This window comes from Rhineura floridana, chromosome 16 (assembly GCF_030035675.1).
Source record: "Rhineura floridana isolate rRhiFlo1 chromosome 16, rRhiFlo1.hap2, whole genome shotgun sequence".
Lineage (NCBI taxonomy): Eukaryota > Metazoa > Chordata > Lepidosauria > Squamata > Rhineuridae > Rhineura > Rhineura floridana.
This window is the reverse complement of record NC_084495.1, coordinates 5,657,499-5,673,059: the sequence shown is the minus strand read 5'-3', so window position 1 is coordinate 5,673,059 and position 15,561 is coordinate 5,657,499. Positions and strand designations below refer to the sequence as shown.

Genomic DNA, 15,561 nt, shown 5'->3' with positions numbered 1-15,561 from the left:
AAAGAAAGTTGACTCAGCAGCTCCTCCCCTGGAGCCGCAGGTTTAAGTAGGGAAAGTCCTTGATCTTAATCTCTGACTCCTTCTGAAGTCCTGCCTCTGACCCATCCGTTTCTCGCGACAACGAGCGCGGGGTGACAGTGGGCGGGCATCCAATGGTCATCCAAAAGGGCCTCGGCAACAGGCTCGATGTCAGGGGGAAGTTGCTCTCCTGGCGCCTCCTGAGAACCGCTAGGCAGAGGGGGAGGGATCGCGCCCTCCGGAGCAACTTCCAATGGCTCCTTGTCTTGGTCTGGGGGTGGGGCACACTCTTCTTCAGAGAGCGCACCATCCGTGGGAACTGACCCTGGCTCCAACGCACTCCCACACCCCCTATCCTGCGGAGACTCAACAACTCCTGGATCTACCGCTCCTTCTGACAGCTGGGGACCCTGAAACTCATGCCTTCCCCCTTCCTGGCCCCCGCGGAGGAGCTGAGGCCCAACATCAGGTGGCTTACAAACATGGTTCTCCCCCTCCCGGTTTTATCCTGACAACTACTCTGTGAGGTAAGCTAGGCTGAGAGACATGCCTGCGTAAGGATTGGAACCCTGGTCTCCCACCTCTTGGTTCCACATTCTAAGCTCTACACCACACCACACCGGCTCTCTCCTCTTCTCAGGAAGACCGCAAGTTCCTAACCCTTGCTTTAGATACTATTTGCTCATCTGTCTGTAGCTCTTGCCTTTCTAGCTCAGGCGTTATGCTCCAAACCTAGATATGCGTGGAGTCTGCTTCCCATAGCAGCTCCATCAAATGGCTTTGGGCATATTTGATGACCTGGAAAGGTGAGAGTTGCAGAGAGATGAGCTTACTCATAAATGGTATCTTCCCAATGTTTCAGAGTACAGTAGATGTGTAACATTGCTTCTAGGAGAATGCAATCATTGGCATATTTTTTTTTTAAAAAAGGGTTTCACTTTGGTAAGTTGTCTCATTTTTGCACGCACTCCTTCATACCTGTAAGGTATGATTCTGTAAGGTAGAGAACAATAATTCTGTAAGGTAGAGAACAGAGTCTGTACAAATGGCTTACAGAAGTAAGTCCTGCTGAATTTAATGGGGCTTACTTCCAGGTAAGAGGGGTTAGAACTGCACACACAGTGAATTTTTAAGCATCTACATTAAAAGCATAAGTAACCTCTGTTAAACTCTTTGAGTTGGGACTGGTCACAAAATCCCATGCCAAATGCACTATCCTGTGCATGTCTACTTTGAAGTAAGCCCCTTTGTGTTCAATGGAAATTACTCCCAAGTAAGTATGTATAGGTTTGTTAGGTAAGTTTCCAAACCAATACACAATTATAAAGTGGTAAATCTCATTGTACTCTAAGGGATTAACATCTGAGTAAACATGCTTATTGATTGCACTGTACAGAAAATTAACACATGTGGAAAGAAGCAAGGTCTTTACTGTGGTTTCCCAAAGATTATGCTATCTATTATTGGCAGATTTCTGGCTATATTTCTCTCTGCTGGTCTTCAGGAAGAAATGTAAAATGCATTTTTAGCTTAATCCTGAACAAGATTATTCAAAAGTACCACTGAGTTGATTGAGTTCAAAGAAATTTGCTTACAGCTGAATATGTATAAGATTGTAACCATATTCTGGTTTGTCCTGCTGTGATTTTTCATTTTGCCTCATGCCTTATTTGTTAAAACAATATATATTGTTTCATTATTTTTATTCAAAATATGTTTTAAGGTTAACTAGCAACTTTTTGTTACCTATAAAGGAAAAAGATTCTAAAGCAGGAATTTTATATATCTGCTGAAATCAGTGTGTCCTAGCTCATATTCAGTTAATATTGTGAATTAACAGTTGTACAAAACATAACTTCCATGTGGTTGTTTATGTTATCATTTGAAATACATGTTTTCCCAACCCAGACACTGTAGACCAATAGCAGTTGGAAATCTTCACATGTGATTAGAAGAAGAAAGTAGAGTGAGAAGGCTTTAATTCATTTTGCAGTGGACTTTGCCTCTGCAGCTTTGGGGAGGGGTGTGAGGCTTCCTTCCCTGGCTCTCCCTGTCAGGCTCCTACCTGCTCGTGGTTACTGCCTGTCTCTAGGTACCACCAGGGACTCCACCAGTCCGGACCGTCCTCTCTTATGGTTTCTCTCCCCGCTCTAGCACAGATCTCAACAGATCCCCCTGCTAGGCAGCACCACCAGTCACGTCCTATAACCAGTATTCCCAGAGACTCTGCCTGAGTCTCCCTCAATCTGGTTACCTCTGTGACTGAGTGCTTAAACTGTCCCCAATCCCTTTGATTTACTCAGACTGCTTATAATTCTGGTTTGCTCTGAATACTTGTGGTGTTATTCTTCCCTTCCCCGCTGCCACCATATTATCCTTCAGCCTTGGTATTTACCTCATCCTCCCTTCTGGTCTGTGAAACCCCAGCCAAGGATCAGGCCTTTGGTAAACCAAATTAAGTATTTATTAAATAACACAGATAACAAGCTAACAAGATTTCTTCATAAGGCACATAAGCATATGGTTTTATCTAATACTAATCCGAACTCCACCCCCCTCCTTCTTCACTCTCTCCTGGTAAACAACTCTCTAAACCCCACCAAGCAACCCACTCTTTCTCTTCTCCCCCCAGATTCCACTCTCACTCTTCCTTTTATACGTTCAGCCATTTTAAACACTCAGCCAATCATCTAGCATTCTACTGCCCATTCACTCCCCCTCCTCTTTCACTCCACTTACCATGTATCTTCTAAACAACCAACACTTACCATATATACATTAATATAGGAACATCACAAGGGGGAGGTGAAATAATTTTGTATTCATTTATTTGGGCACAAGATCTACATATTTGGCAAGTGGTCAAATGCATCCATATTTGTTCTTCATGTAACTGAGTCAATTCATTGCTGTGCATATCTCTTATACTTCCTTTATGTAAATGAGGCAAAACACGTCTGGGCACATTTATAAAATGTCTGAAACAAACCCCCTCACTCAACATTATCTGAGCCGTAAACTAGTTGATCAATAAAGGTGGCTTGAATGATGGTATGTGTGCGAGAACGCATGGGGGAAATTCTTCCAAAAATAACTTGTAAATGCTCTACAGGCGATCGATAGCTGCCTTTGTTCTGAGTATGGGTGGAAGATCACCATAGTCAACAAGATCAACACTTCCGGGATATACCTCAAATATTTCATCTTTCATTTGGCAAATACTAAGGAGTCTCTCCAGCAGTGTAGCTACTTGATTTTAGTGGTCTTATGGTCTCCCGCCCCCCCCCCCCGCTCTCCCCTGGGTCATGGGTATTACTTAAACCTCAGGTGAAGCGCATAAATAACATTTCCCTTCTTCCCATGTCTGTCATGTCTTGTCCCGCCCCCCCCGGTGCCCCCATTCTGTGCCTCACAACTATTTTCCACATTACTGCTATATTAGAGTAGAGAAGGGCAAGCTGTGGTCCTCCAGATGTTGTCGAACTCCAATTCCCATCACCCCCACCCTTGGCCATGCTAATGGGAACCGGAATCCAACAACATTGGGAGGGCCACAAGTTCCACATCTCCCTGCTAGAGTAAGAAACAAGCAAAAGCAGCGTGTTAACCCTAATTTTACAATCTGAAATACGCTGAGCATATGCAGTTTCTCATGTTAAAAACTCACTTAAACCATAGCACCATCGTGGCTACAGGAATGACACGGTGTTTGCTTCTGCTGGTGCTAAACATATTTACTTGGGAATAAGCACCAATTTGTCATAGAAATGGACAATATATTTTTAATAGTACAATTAATCAGATGAGCGTCTGTAACCATGTACGTGCCTGGCCAGCTGCCCTTGGACTAAGCAATATGCAAGGATGCTGCAGTGACCAGAAATGGCCCTGGTGGAGCCCAGCATGCCTGTACTGGCACTAACCTTCTTTACTGCTGCTTCTGTCGTCTGCCACTCTGTGGACTGTCATATGCCCCTCCCTTCTCTTCAGCCCTAACTACACAATTGTCGTACACACAGAAAAGTATCTGCCCTCTTTAAAGGAACAAATCTTGCAGTACCATTCCAAAACGAGAAATGTTTTGATGTGAACAAAATCAAGGCAATGGGTGTGTGCACACAAAAGAACAGCATAATTTGGGGGGATGTGATAGTTACCTTCAAAATATATTTTGAGCCCCTTGTTTTAATTCAATCTTGTAGCAAAATACAGACTAACAGACTTATTGTCTGTTCATGGAGGACAGGGCTATCAATGGCTACTAGCTGTGATGGCTGTGCTCTGCCACCCTAGTCAGAGGCAGCATGCTTCTGAAAACCAGTTGCCGGAAGCCTCAGGAGGGGAGAGTGTTCTTGCACTCGGGTCCTGCTTGCGGGCTTCCCCCGGGCACCTGGTTGGCCACTGTGAGAACAGGATGCTGGACTAGATGGGCCACTGGCCTGATCCAGCAGGCTCTTCTTATGTTCTTATTGTAGCATAAACGTTCATGTGGACCAGTACCTTTCTCATCAGTTGATAGTTGCACACATGCATAAGTATCAAAAAAAGTATAACAAAAGAAAACCAAAAGGCCATGAGATGCAAGACATGTTTAGGATTACACTGTGATCCTTCAGATGATGAACTCCCTCTCTTCTCCCCCGCATTTGCTGTGCTTTCCCTGACTTGTGTGAGAGAAAATCCCAATAACTTGTGGGACTTACTTCAGAGTAGGCGTGTTTAGGATTGTACTGTGATCCTTCATATGCTCAGCACTCTCTCTTCTCCCCCTCCCCCTTTCCCTCAGTTGTTGCGCTTTTCCTCAGACTCTTTCCTCTGTGGGCTGGAGTCCTAATCCCACTTACCTGAGAGTACGTACGCTTGAACTCTGTGGGATTTCCTTCAGAGTATGCATGGGTTAGGCTTGCACTATCATCCCTCAGTACCTGACTCTCTCCTCTCCCCCCTCCCTCATTTGCTGTGCTTTCCCTCAGACTTTTTTTCTCTGTGGCGCTGGATTCCTCCTCACTTCCAATAGCTCACTGTCCTGGAGAGGCCCTCCCGGGGAGAAAGCCACAAATTCTCAAAATCACGTGGAGAGAATGCAGGGACATATGAACACATGAGCAAAACTCCAGTTCATTCAGGGGACAGCTACACGTGGGGATCTGAAAAATCACAGTGTGTAGACTTTTTGTCCTGAACAGCTGTACACAGATACAGGCAACTTGTATCTGGGTACAGAGTAACATGTGAACACTCCTCATACCTTCTTCAGCAGGACTTTCAGTCTATCCAGGGTCAACTCTTGGGACCAGGATACCTGAAAGACTGTCTTACCCCTCATATACCCAGTCGATCACTTCGTTCTGCAGACAAGGGCCTCCTGCAGATATCATCTTATCGGGAGGTCCATTCCGCACAACATAGGAAGCGGACCTTTAGTGTAGTGGCACCTACCTTTTCGCATTCCCTCCCCTTAAGTATTGGACAGATGCCATTGCTATTATCTTTTCAGTGCCTACTGAAGACCTTCCTCTTTCAACAAGCCTTTTTAGTAGAAACCTTATCCCAGTCTGCATCTGTGCTGGAATTGCTTTTTAAGATGTTTTTGAAGTTGTTTTTTAAATATATTTTTAAGTTGTTTTGAAGTGCTTTTAGTATTTTTGTTTGCCACCCTGGGCTCCTTCTGGGAGGAAGGGCAGGATATAAATTTAATAAAAAATATCCAGGGTCAACTGTAACAATGTAATTGTGCTTCTTGAGATAATGATTACTACCTTTGTGTGGAATAACTAATGGTTGCCATGTGTTTGTACTGATGCACTCTGGCCACTCTGTACCCCGTGTATACCTACTAGCTTTTTAGAACTCTTCATCTGACAAGGTGAGCAAGAGGTTGTGGGTGCTCCCCCCCCCAATACTTTCCACTTCTCCAACTTTAACTCTTATTTAATTTTACCCACTCTTCACAGTAAGGCCCCAGAGTGGGTTACAACAATATAACATAGTTACAAAAACAGCTAAAACAGTTGCAATGATAAAAAAAGTTAAAACTGTTCAATTCAGAATTGATCTGTCCATCTATCCCTCCCTCAAGCTACTTTATCCATAAATGTCATGGGCTGCAGTCATAGAATAGTAGAGTTGGCAGGGATCTATAAGGCCATCAAGTCCAACCCCCTGCTCAATTCAGTCCCATGGACACTTGCCCAGGGAAAAGCCTGTATTGCCTTGCCTGGAAGTAAACACAGTGGGGATTAACTTCCATGTAAATATGGTTAAGATTGCATTGTAAGTTTGTGTCCTATTTTAAAAATAGTTGCTTTCAATAAAATACTTTGAGGGAGTATGTAATGGCAGTAATGTAATCGCAGTAATGGCCACCAGCTTGGATGGCTTTAAAAGAAGATTAGACAAATTCATGCAGGACAGGGCTATCAATGGCTACTAGCCATGATGGCTGTGCTCTGCCACCCTAGTCAGAGGCAGCATGCTTCTGAAAACCAGTTGCCGGAAGCCTCAGGAGGGGAGAGTGTTCGTGTACTCGGGTCCTGCTTGCGGGCTTCCTCCAGGCACCTGGTTGGCCACTGTGAGAACAGGATGCTGGACTAGATGGGCCACTGGCCTGATCCAGCAGGCTCTTCTTATGTTCTTATGAGTTAATAGGTGTTGTGACTTTGGCGTTTGAGCCACACAGCAGGTGGGAGAGCAGGAGGACCCAGTTGGGCTAGACCAGTCTGCTGCACCTGGAGTCCATAATGACTCTTTCTGGGCTAGCCTGTTATTGGCCAGTGGAGTGGGGTTGGCTTAGAGTACACCTGAGGTGGAACCTCCCCTCTTGTCAACTCCTGGGGCTTTTATTGGGGACCCTTTCTGGCTATCCTACCCTCCCTCCTAACTAAAATGCCTCTTCATCATCCCTTGCTAGGGTCCAGTTGACAGGGCTAGGAGGGAATGTTTACCTTTGTTCTTGATTGGCCTTTGTCTTTTTCACCTTCTAATGCCTTGGGAAGGTTTTGTCTTTTCCTGCCTGTTTTTCTCTCACAACTGGTTGTTAATGTGTCCTTGTGCTGCGGGCTGGGAGCGTAGCTGAAAGTAATCTTCCTGCATGCCCACCACAAGGGTGCCCTTTTGGGGCCTTGGGGCAAGGGCTCAAGGCCCAGCCCAACATGGGGGCTGTCACTCCAGCCTCACAACCTGGTTGGTGACAGTGGGTGGAACAGCATTCACTGTTGGCTGTCTTCATCTAGCCATCCTCCCCTGACAATCTCCTCAGCAGACACCACCAGTCCATATGTCGGAGACTTGGGGGTCTCCTGTGCCAGTCGTTCCATCTGTCATCAATAAAGTTGTGGCCTATTTTAACCCAGTCCTTTCTTGGCTTTCCGTTCTCTGCCCTTGCCTGAATTCCTGCTGTGGGCACAATGAGTTCCACCCTTAATGAGAAGAAATACATTTGAAGTTAGAATTTCATTTAAGAAAGGGCTTCTGTCATTATGTTAAAAGCATCCTGTTGCATTCATTAATCATAGGGTTTCCCCTGCCACATGTCCTGCCTTTTATTGTGACAAGCTTGCCATTCTTAACACATATGTAGATTTAGACAATTTGGGGCCATAAGTAAATTTCTTTAGTTTTCTGCTGCATTTGAGCATTGGACTAGAAAATTCCTCATCTAATATTATAACTTCCAGAACATTTTATTTTTTATAAGCAGGTATGTTTTATAAAAATATAACTCAGTATGTCTTCAGTTTTTATAAAGATGCACTTTTCCATCTCTGTAGCATTTTCATGTTGTCTCTTTGTGACAGGAGACAACCTTCTTGGGGCTCAGTTTCATTCTGTCACACGTTTGGGGGTAGTATTTTTATGCAGAACCTTTTGGATAAAACCTTTGTTACGTTGCCAGCTTTTTTTACTTGAAAGAAAAAAAATAGTTTTGATGGAGATCCTAGCCGTCAAGATACAAATTCTAATATAAAAAATGTACTCCTAAATGAGTATGGCATAGTGGTTAGAGTGTTGGACTATGACCTGGAAGACCAGGGTTCGAATCCCCACACAGCCATGAAGCTCACTGGGTGACCTTGGGCCAGTCACTGCCTCTCAGCCTCAGAGGAAGGCAATGGTAAACCATCTCTGAATACTGCTTACCATGAAAACCATATTCATACGGTTGCCCATAAGTCAGGATCGACTTGAAGGCAGTCCAAATACATAGGCTATCCCAATGAAATTTCAGAACAATTAATGAAAGGGTACCAGCAATCTCTATTTTCATATGTTAAGCCAGGGGTGGCTGACATCCAGATGTTGTTGGATTCCGATTCCCATCATCCCTGACCACAGTCAAGCTGCCTGGAGCAGGTGAAATTTGAAGTTCAACAACATCTGGAGGGCACTAGGTCCCCCAGCCCTCTGTTTGGTAAGCTGTTTTCCTTCAGCAGTGCAAAATAATGCAATAGGCTAATGTGTGAAAGCTATTGTAGTCAGTGTGTCTTGCTCTTTGATATATTCTTAGCTGCTGTCTTCTCCAGATGCGTTCTCATAACCCATGGTTTGACGTTTGCTTGTTATGAAACTTACCAGAGTTTGTTTTTAAACCAGGATTCCTTGTTCAGATAGTAAAAGTGAAGCTAAATTCTGCTAAAAAACTGTTCCCAGCTTTGCAGGGGGCAGGGAGTATGTGAGCCTAGTGCTTTGTTTGGACTTGACCAGGGATGTCCATGTGGCACTAAACTCTTGGATGATGATGATTTAATGACAATGATGTTAGTCACCTTGCACAAAAAAGAAATGTCTCAAAGCGACTTAAAAAACAAAATAAAATACAGATAAAATAAAAGGCAATCAAATAAACAGGTTTAATGTTGTCACAATTTGTTTCACTAAGTACAGTTTCCCAGATTTCAAATGTCCGACTTGAATAATTGGCTTCCTCAGAATGTTGGTCACTTCAGCAGTGTAACCAACCATTTTCACAGCCCATTCACAAAGCCCCTAGTTCATATACTTTGGGGCCTGCTTGCTAAACCATGGCTTGGTGATTCGGAGCTCCTTACAGGCATGCTTTCCCTCCTGCCCCTTTCCCTGAAATAATACAGTTTATCATGACATTGAAACGACAGTTAACTGCTAAGTGTAGCTTAATCTCAAATTGGAGGTTGAGTTCTAGGCCAGTGTAAAATAAGGTATACGGTTGTGTACAGTAGGGCCCTGCTAATACGGCGGGTTAGGGACCAGACCCCCGCCGTAAAGCGGAAATCGCTGTAAAGCGGGGCCCCATTGACTATAATGGGCTGCGTCGCGTGAAAATGATGTCAAAATGGTGCACGACGGAAGAAACCCGCCATATTAGTGGAACAAGCGCTGTAAGAGCGGGGCCTTTCCTTAATTGAAAACCGCCTCATGAACGAAGCACCGTAAAGCAGAACGCCGTAAAGCGGGGCACTACTGTATGGCATGATAATTTCTTATATGGCATGATAATTTCTTAATTCAGTTGAAGAATATTTTTTTGAAATACAATACAATATCATATTTTTTAAAAACCTAACCAACATTGTTTTGCCACTCAAACTAATAAGCAAGCAGTTGATTTCTGAGTTGGGAGGCAAAGCACCCATACTGGAATGGTTGTGAGGGGAATTAACTTTCATTTTGTTTTTTGCAGAGGCCGTTTGTTTATTATCTCCACTAAAGCAGGATCCCTTGGGATAAATCTGGTGGCTGCTAATAGAGTAATTATTTTTGATGCATCTTGGAATCCATCATATGATATCCAGAGTATCTTCAGGGTTTATCGTTTTGGGCAAAATAAAGCAGTGTTTGTGTACCGCTTCTTGGCTCAGGTAAGTCTGAATTAAACGTTTTCCATGTGAGTGGTGTCTGATTCTTATATGTTTGAAGCCATAAACAGCTCAATTCCATGCAGATCAGATTAAAGGAATTCTAGAAAATAGTGAGGTATGAAGAGATGTCTAATGTCTTGTCGTATTTATTAGCTTCACTGAATTTTTAGACTGAGAAACTGAAGCAAGATTCTGGAAGAAAACATGAAGTACAGCATAAAGTTCTAGATATCAACCATGCATATACTTTTAATCTCTTTGATTTGAGACTACACATTTTCTTTGAAATTTTAGCAAGTAATAAATGGTGTTCGCACCCGTCAAAGAGTTGTCCTCTTGCACTTGCTACTCAGTGGTACGTTACCTCTATACATTGAGGTTCCATCCACTCATCATCCATAAATTTGTCACATCCCCCCTTTAAAGCCTCTATACCAGCAGCCATCATCACAGCTTTCTGTGGCTGTTAATTCTACAAAGTAATTATTATTTTTTATTTTAATTACTTAACTTTTATACAACTGCTTTGTTGCCAATGCATTCAAGAAGGTTCAAAAGAATGGCAAGATTTTGCATCATGTGAAGTGTTTAATAGTCTTGAATCTACTGCCAGCCAGTTTCATTGGGTGTTCCCTTGGCCAGCCGTGATGCACTGGAGTTGGTGGAGGGGTTGAGCGGCAGCAGCAAGGTCACAGGAGCTCTGGATTGGTGGGGGTGGCCCTGCAAGTGTGCGTGCAAACATAAATTGTAATGTGTTTTTGTTTTAAAGGGAACGATGGAAGACAAGATCTATGATCGTCAAGTAACTAAACAGTCGCTGTCTTTCCGGGTTGTTGACCAACAGCAGGTTGAACGCCACTTTACCATGAATGAACTCACTGAGCTCTATACATTTGAGCCAGACTTGTTGGATGATCCTAATTCAGAAAAGAAGAAGAAAAGGGATACACCCATGTTGCCCAAAGTAAGCCAGTATGCACAGCTAGCACATGTAGTACCAAAATGTTTAGACCTGTGTCTTTGGAAGAAAAGTAAATATGAATTGCCATTCTGAGTGAAACAAATCCATTCTGTCTCTGACAGGAGCCAATGCAATACTGTAGCAAAGTTTTCAAGATGGGTAACATTTATCCCTTGTTGTTTGTTCCCAGCATACAGTGATCAGAAGAATCCTGCTTCTGACCATTTCCCACCATTGTGGCTAATAGGCTGTCTTTCATAAATGTATGGATTTTTTTTAAAAGGTGCTTTTCCTCTGTGCATTAATGGCATGAAAATGCACTGTTCCCTGTCCTCTGCCTGCTATTGTTCAGTTTCCTTGTTCTATGAAATAACCAGAGCTTGGAAAAGTTACTTTTTTGAACTACAACTCCCATCAGCCCCAGCCAGCATGGCCACTGGATTGGGCTGATGGGAGTTGTAGTTCAAAAAAGTAACTTTTCCAAGCTCTGGAAATAACCACATGGTCCATCTTTTAATAGCTGCTTTGGGTAATACTCATTTAATAGAATTCAGGCTATCACTTAGGAAGTATTTCTATGCCCCCCGGCTGAACTGGATTTACTACTTTATTGCAACTGATCCCCCAAAAGGACAAAGAAGTTTGGCTGGCTGGTTTTCAAACCTATGCTAGCTCCCTTCCTTCATCCTCCCTCGGGTATTTTGCTGCAGTCTGAAAAACATTAAGCAGCAGTCTTCAAGCGACTGGCTTTAACAGTAGTACCATTGATTTGGGTGTTGTTCCAGAGTAAGCAGTTGAAAAGCTGTAGCTTTAACTCTCTCCAGAATTGTAGCCTAAATGACAGAATGATCTCTTTTTTTTTTTATGAGTAAAATTCCTTAAATTTGCATTTTAAAAGAGAGCAAAAGCAATTGCATGAGATGCATGCCAGGGACACTGCTGGATAGACACCAATGTGGTAAACAGAAAATGAGGGTGGTTTGGGAATTTGAAAAGGAAAGGGTCGTTTAAAGAATCTTATCATGTGGAGTGCAACACTTTAACTGTTGAAAGCACCTTTAGAATTCCAGAGAGTTAGGCAAAGATTGAATATTGTGAGCGTTTGCTGCTAGATGCCATCTTGTTTAAGGTGGATGGATTTGCATTTTAGTAGGCTGTGAAATCACGTAGACCCTTCCATTTTTACATCACCAATGAGTGTTTCCATTTTATTCTTTTTTTAAAAAAAGCTTTAAAAAAGCTACATGGATGCAGCCTTCACTTCAGAACTTGGTTTTAAAGTTAATGTTGAGAAATATGGTGATCACGCAAAAAAGTGGTTGATTTTGTTCTGAAGATTCTTGAGGCCAATTTAATTTCCTGTTTAAGACCTTTTCCTGTTCTTGGATGAACACGATACTTGGCCAGACAGAACTGTCCTATGGCACCCTCCAGCTATGGGACTAGTATACACCCTTGCCCTTAAAAGCATCGGGATGTGTTAATCAGCAGGAGTGAAGATAAGAGGGAGTCCCCTTCTCCAAACATCACTAGAACCTTTATATTTCTAAATATATTTCTAAAAATATATTTATTCAGGTAAAAAAACGTAGCGGGACAATGGCAACTGTGCTCAGGTTTACAGTAAACCTGATCTCTCAAGAGATTTGACACCTTTGGGTCCCTGTGCGTTTAAGACCCCAAAATAAAATTCCAGCAAACATTATGGCCTGCACCAGGAGCGGGGGACTTCTTTTCTGTTGAGGGCCTCATTCCCTTGTGGGTAACCTCTCGGGGACTACATGCAGGTGGTTGGTGAGGCCAGAGCCAAAAAGGGATGGGCCACTCTCTCTCCTCCCCCCCCCATTCCCAGCTAGTTACTGGGTGAGGAATAGATTGTTCCTTGCCAGAGGTCTGAACAGATCACTCACAGAGGACTTTCTCCCCCTCCTCCTTCCATTGCTTCATCCATTGTGGCTCCCTCCCACCCTCCTCCCTCGCTCTTATGGTGTTAGGCCAGCAACCACATGAAATGGTGGCCCTTGGGATGCAGCAGGTTCCCCATCAATGATTTACACAGAGAAGAACGTAGGAGCTGCAGTTGAAATCCTTTGTTTTCTTTTTTGCTATTTTGTGGTTTTGAGGGTTTCTTTCTTTCTGAGTTTATCATTGCAAAGTATGATATTTCCCCATCACAGTTCCTAAGCGCAGGCATTTGATCTACACATTTGGTGCTGAGAAAATTGAGACCAAGTGGGAAATGGGGGATGGATCGGCTTTAAAACAAAATCCCCACCAAAATAAAAAGGCTGACCTGCAAAAAATAACCAGATGCAGTCATCATTCTGCTGCTAATCCCTGGACTGCCCTCTACATCATAGTTTAATTTACTGGAGCGCCTTTTGCAAGTCACTTCCATGACGAATGTCTCAAAGTGTGAAGGATTGCGCTCTTGCCCTGGACATGGGATTGTTGAGTGTCCAGTTTCTTAGTTTCATATTAAAGGCTTCATAATGTTCTCTGATGTCTACAAGGATACATTTCCTGGAGGATTTACTTAGCTGACTTGTCTTTCTCTGCCAAATTTCCTTTGGGCCCTTGATAGCTGGGTAGAAAGCAGTTTGCTCGCATACATTGAATGCTAGGAACTCTTACATTCTTTGTTTCACTTATTTTGATTTACTGCTTTTTAAAAACCACAGTCTTCTCAGCTGCTAGACCAAGAGAGCTACCTAAAAATGTTTCGGCATCGTTCCATAATTGTAGGTTCTTTTCTGTATATAGCCTACAATTCTACTTGCTTATATTCCCCGCTAATGTTTGTGTCCTGGGAAATTGCTCCTGTTATGATTCCCTCTGAGTACTCTGATTCAGACTAGGATTGGCAGGCACTTGAGGAGGAGGACAATGAATGGAAAGGAGAAGGGGATGAGACTAGAGAGCAGAGCCCTGCCTCTGGACACAGCTGTTGAAGCAGGAGGCCCAGAGGTTTCCTCTCCCCTGCCTATGGAAGAGAAGGGGCTGCCTGAAACTGTAGAGCCATTTTACCACCGGGGAATCGGGAGGGCTCCGGGGCATGGTCCGATGTGACAGAGCGGAGGGATTCAGGGGTGGAGGCAGGCCCAACATTGTTTCCCAGAGAGAAGTGGCACATCAAGAAAAAAGAGTGGGTATCTCCCTCTAGATGTAGTGCTTCCCCCCTTTCAGTCCAGAAATTCCCGGAAGAGCAAGGACTCTTGCAAGTAGCCCATCGCCACCTCTGCTTAAAAGCTTGGTGGTAGGCAGGGAAACTTGTTGAAACAACTTTGCAGCTCCTGTGCAGCCTTGGAATTCTTGTTGCTGATCTTGGACTCATGAACCTTGGCCCTGGGCTTGATTCTGCTAACCCTTTGCCTTGTAAGAGCTCCCGCACTGTATCTGGCTCTTTCCATGCTGCTGAATCGGTACCGTTCATCTGCTTTTAAAAAGTATCCCTTACTTACAGCAAGTGCAACTGTTGTCATGTTTGGGCGGGAGCCAGAACAGTTCATTGAATAAAATGCTTTGAAGAATCCTGACTGCCCACGCCAGTGATTTCTGGTGATGATTCACTTTGTTGCTCTTAATACTGCTTTACAGCACAATCCTAATGATTGGAACAGTGAAAGAACTGCCACTTCTGGATCCCTGCCAGCAGGAGGTGGGGGCAGCAGCTTTGGTTTGGTTTGGTTTGTCTTATTTTACAAAATGTACCGGTTGCTAACCTCCAGAGAGGCCAGGACTCCTTCAGGGGTGCAGACCAGGGTTAGGAATGTTCTCTTGGAATTTTTTTCAATGTATATACCTTTTCTGCCTATGCAGATATAGCACAAAAAGTGCAACCATGCAGATTCATAGAATCATAGAGTTGGAAGGGGCCTTGTTGGCCATCGAGTCCAACCCCCTGTTCGCAGCAGGAAATACCCAGCTAGAGCATCTCCCGCAGATAGCTGTCCAGCCTCTGCTTGAAGACATCCAGCGAAGGGGATCTCACCACCTCCCTAGGCAGTCGGTTCCATTGCCGAACTGCCCTTACTGTCAAGAAGTTCCTTCTAATGTCCAATCTGAATCTACGCTCCTGCAACTTAAAACCATTAGACCTAGTCCTACCCTCTGGGGCAGCAGAGAACAAATCTGTATCCTCCTCTATGTGACAGCCCTTCAGGTACTTAAAGAGTACAATCATGTCACCCCTCAGCCTTCTCTTCACCAGACTGAACATGCCAAGTTCCTTCAACCTTTCCTCATAAGACTTGTTCTCCATACCGGCTATCATCCTTGTCGCCCTCTTCTGAACCCGCTCTAACTTGTCTATATCTTTCTTAAAATGAGGCGCCCAGAACTGAACGCAGTATTCCAGATGAGGCCTGACCAATGCAGAATATAGTGGGACTATTACTTCCCTCGACCTGGAAACTATAGCTCTGTTTATGCAGCCCAAAACCGCATTTGCCTTTTTTGCCGCAGCATCACACTGCTGGGTCATGTTCAACTTGCGATCCACTACAATTCCAAGGTCCTTCTCACACACACTACTGCTAAGCCGGGTATTTCCCATCCTGTACCCATGCATTTTGTTTTTGTGGCCTAAATGCAGAATCCTGCATTTGTCTTTATTGAATGTCATTTTATTAATTTCAGCCCAATTTTCTAGTCTATCCAGGTCCCTTTGGATTTTATTCCTGTCTTCCATTGTGTTAGCTATCCCTCCCAGTTTTGTATCATCCGCAAACTTCATAAGGCTTCCCT

General features: G+C 43.8%; 1 protein-coding gene across 1 annotated transcript in view; it reads left to right on the top strand.

Moving 5' to 3' along the window:
* The window catches only part of ATRX (ATRX chromatin remodeler), a 163,982-nt gene that overhangs the window by 132,724 nt on the left and 15,697 nt on the right, over positions 1-15,561 (top strand). The window contains exons 29-30 of the mRNA XM_061598106.1: positions 9,677-9,854; positions 10,624-10,818. Of these exons, the coding sequence (XP_061454090.1) occupies positions 9,677-9,854; positions 10,624-10,818 (373 nt within the window). The remainder of the gene's footprint in view (positions 1-9,676; positions 9,855-10,623; positions 10,819-15,561) is intronic.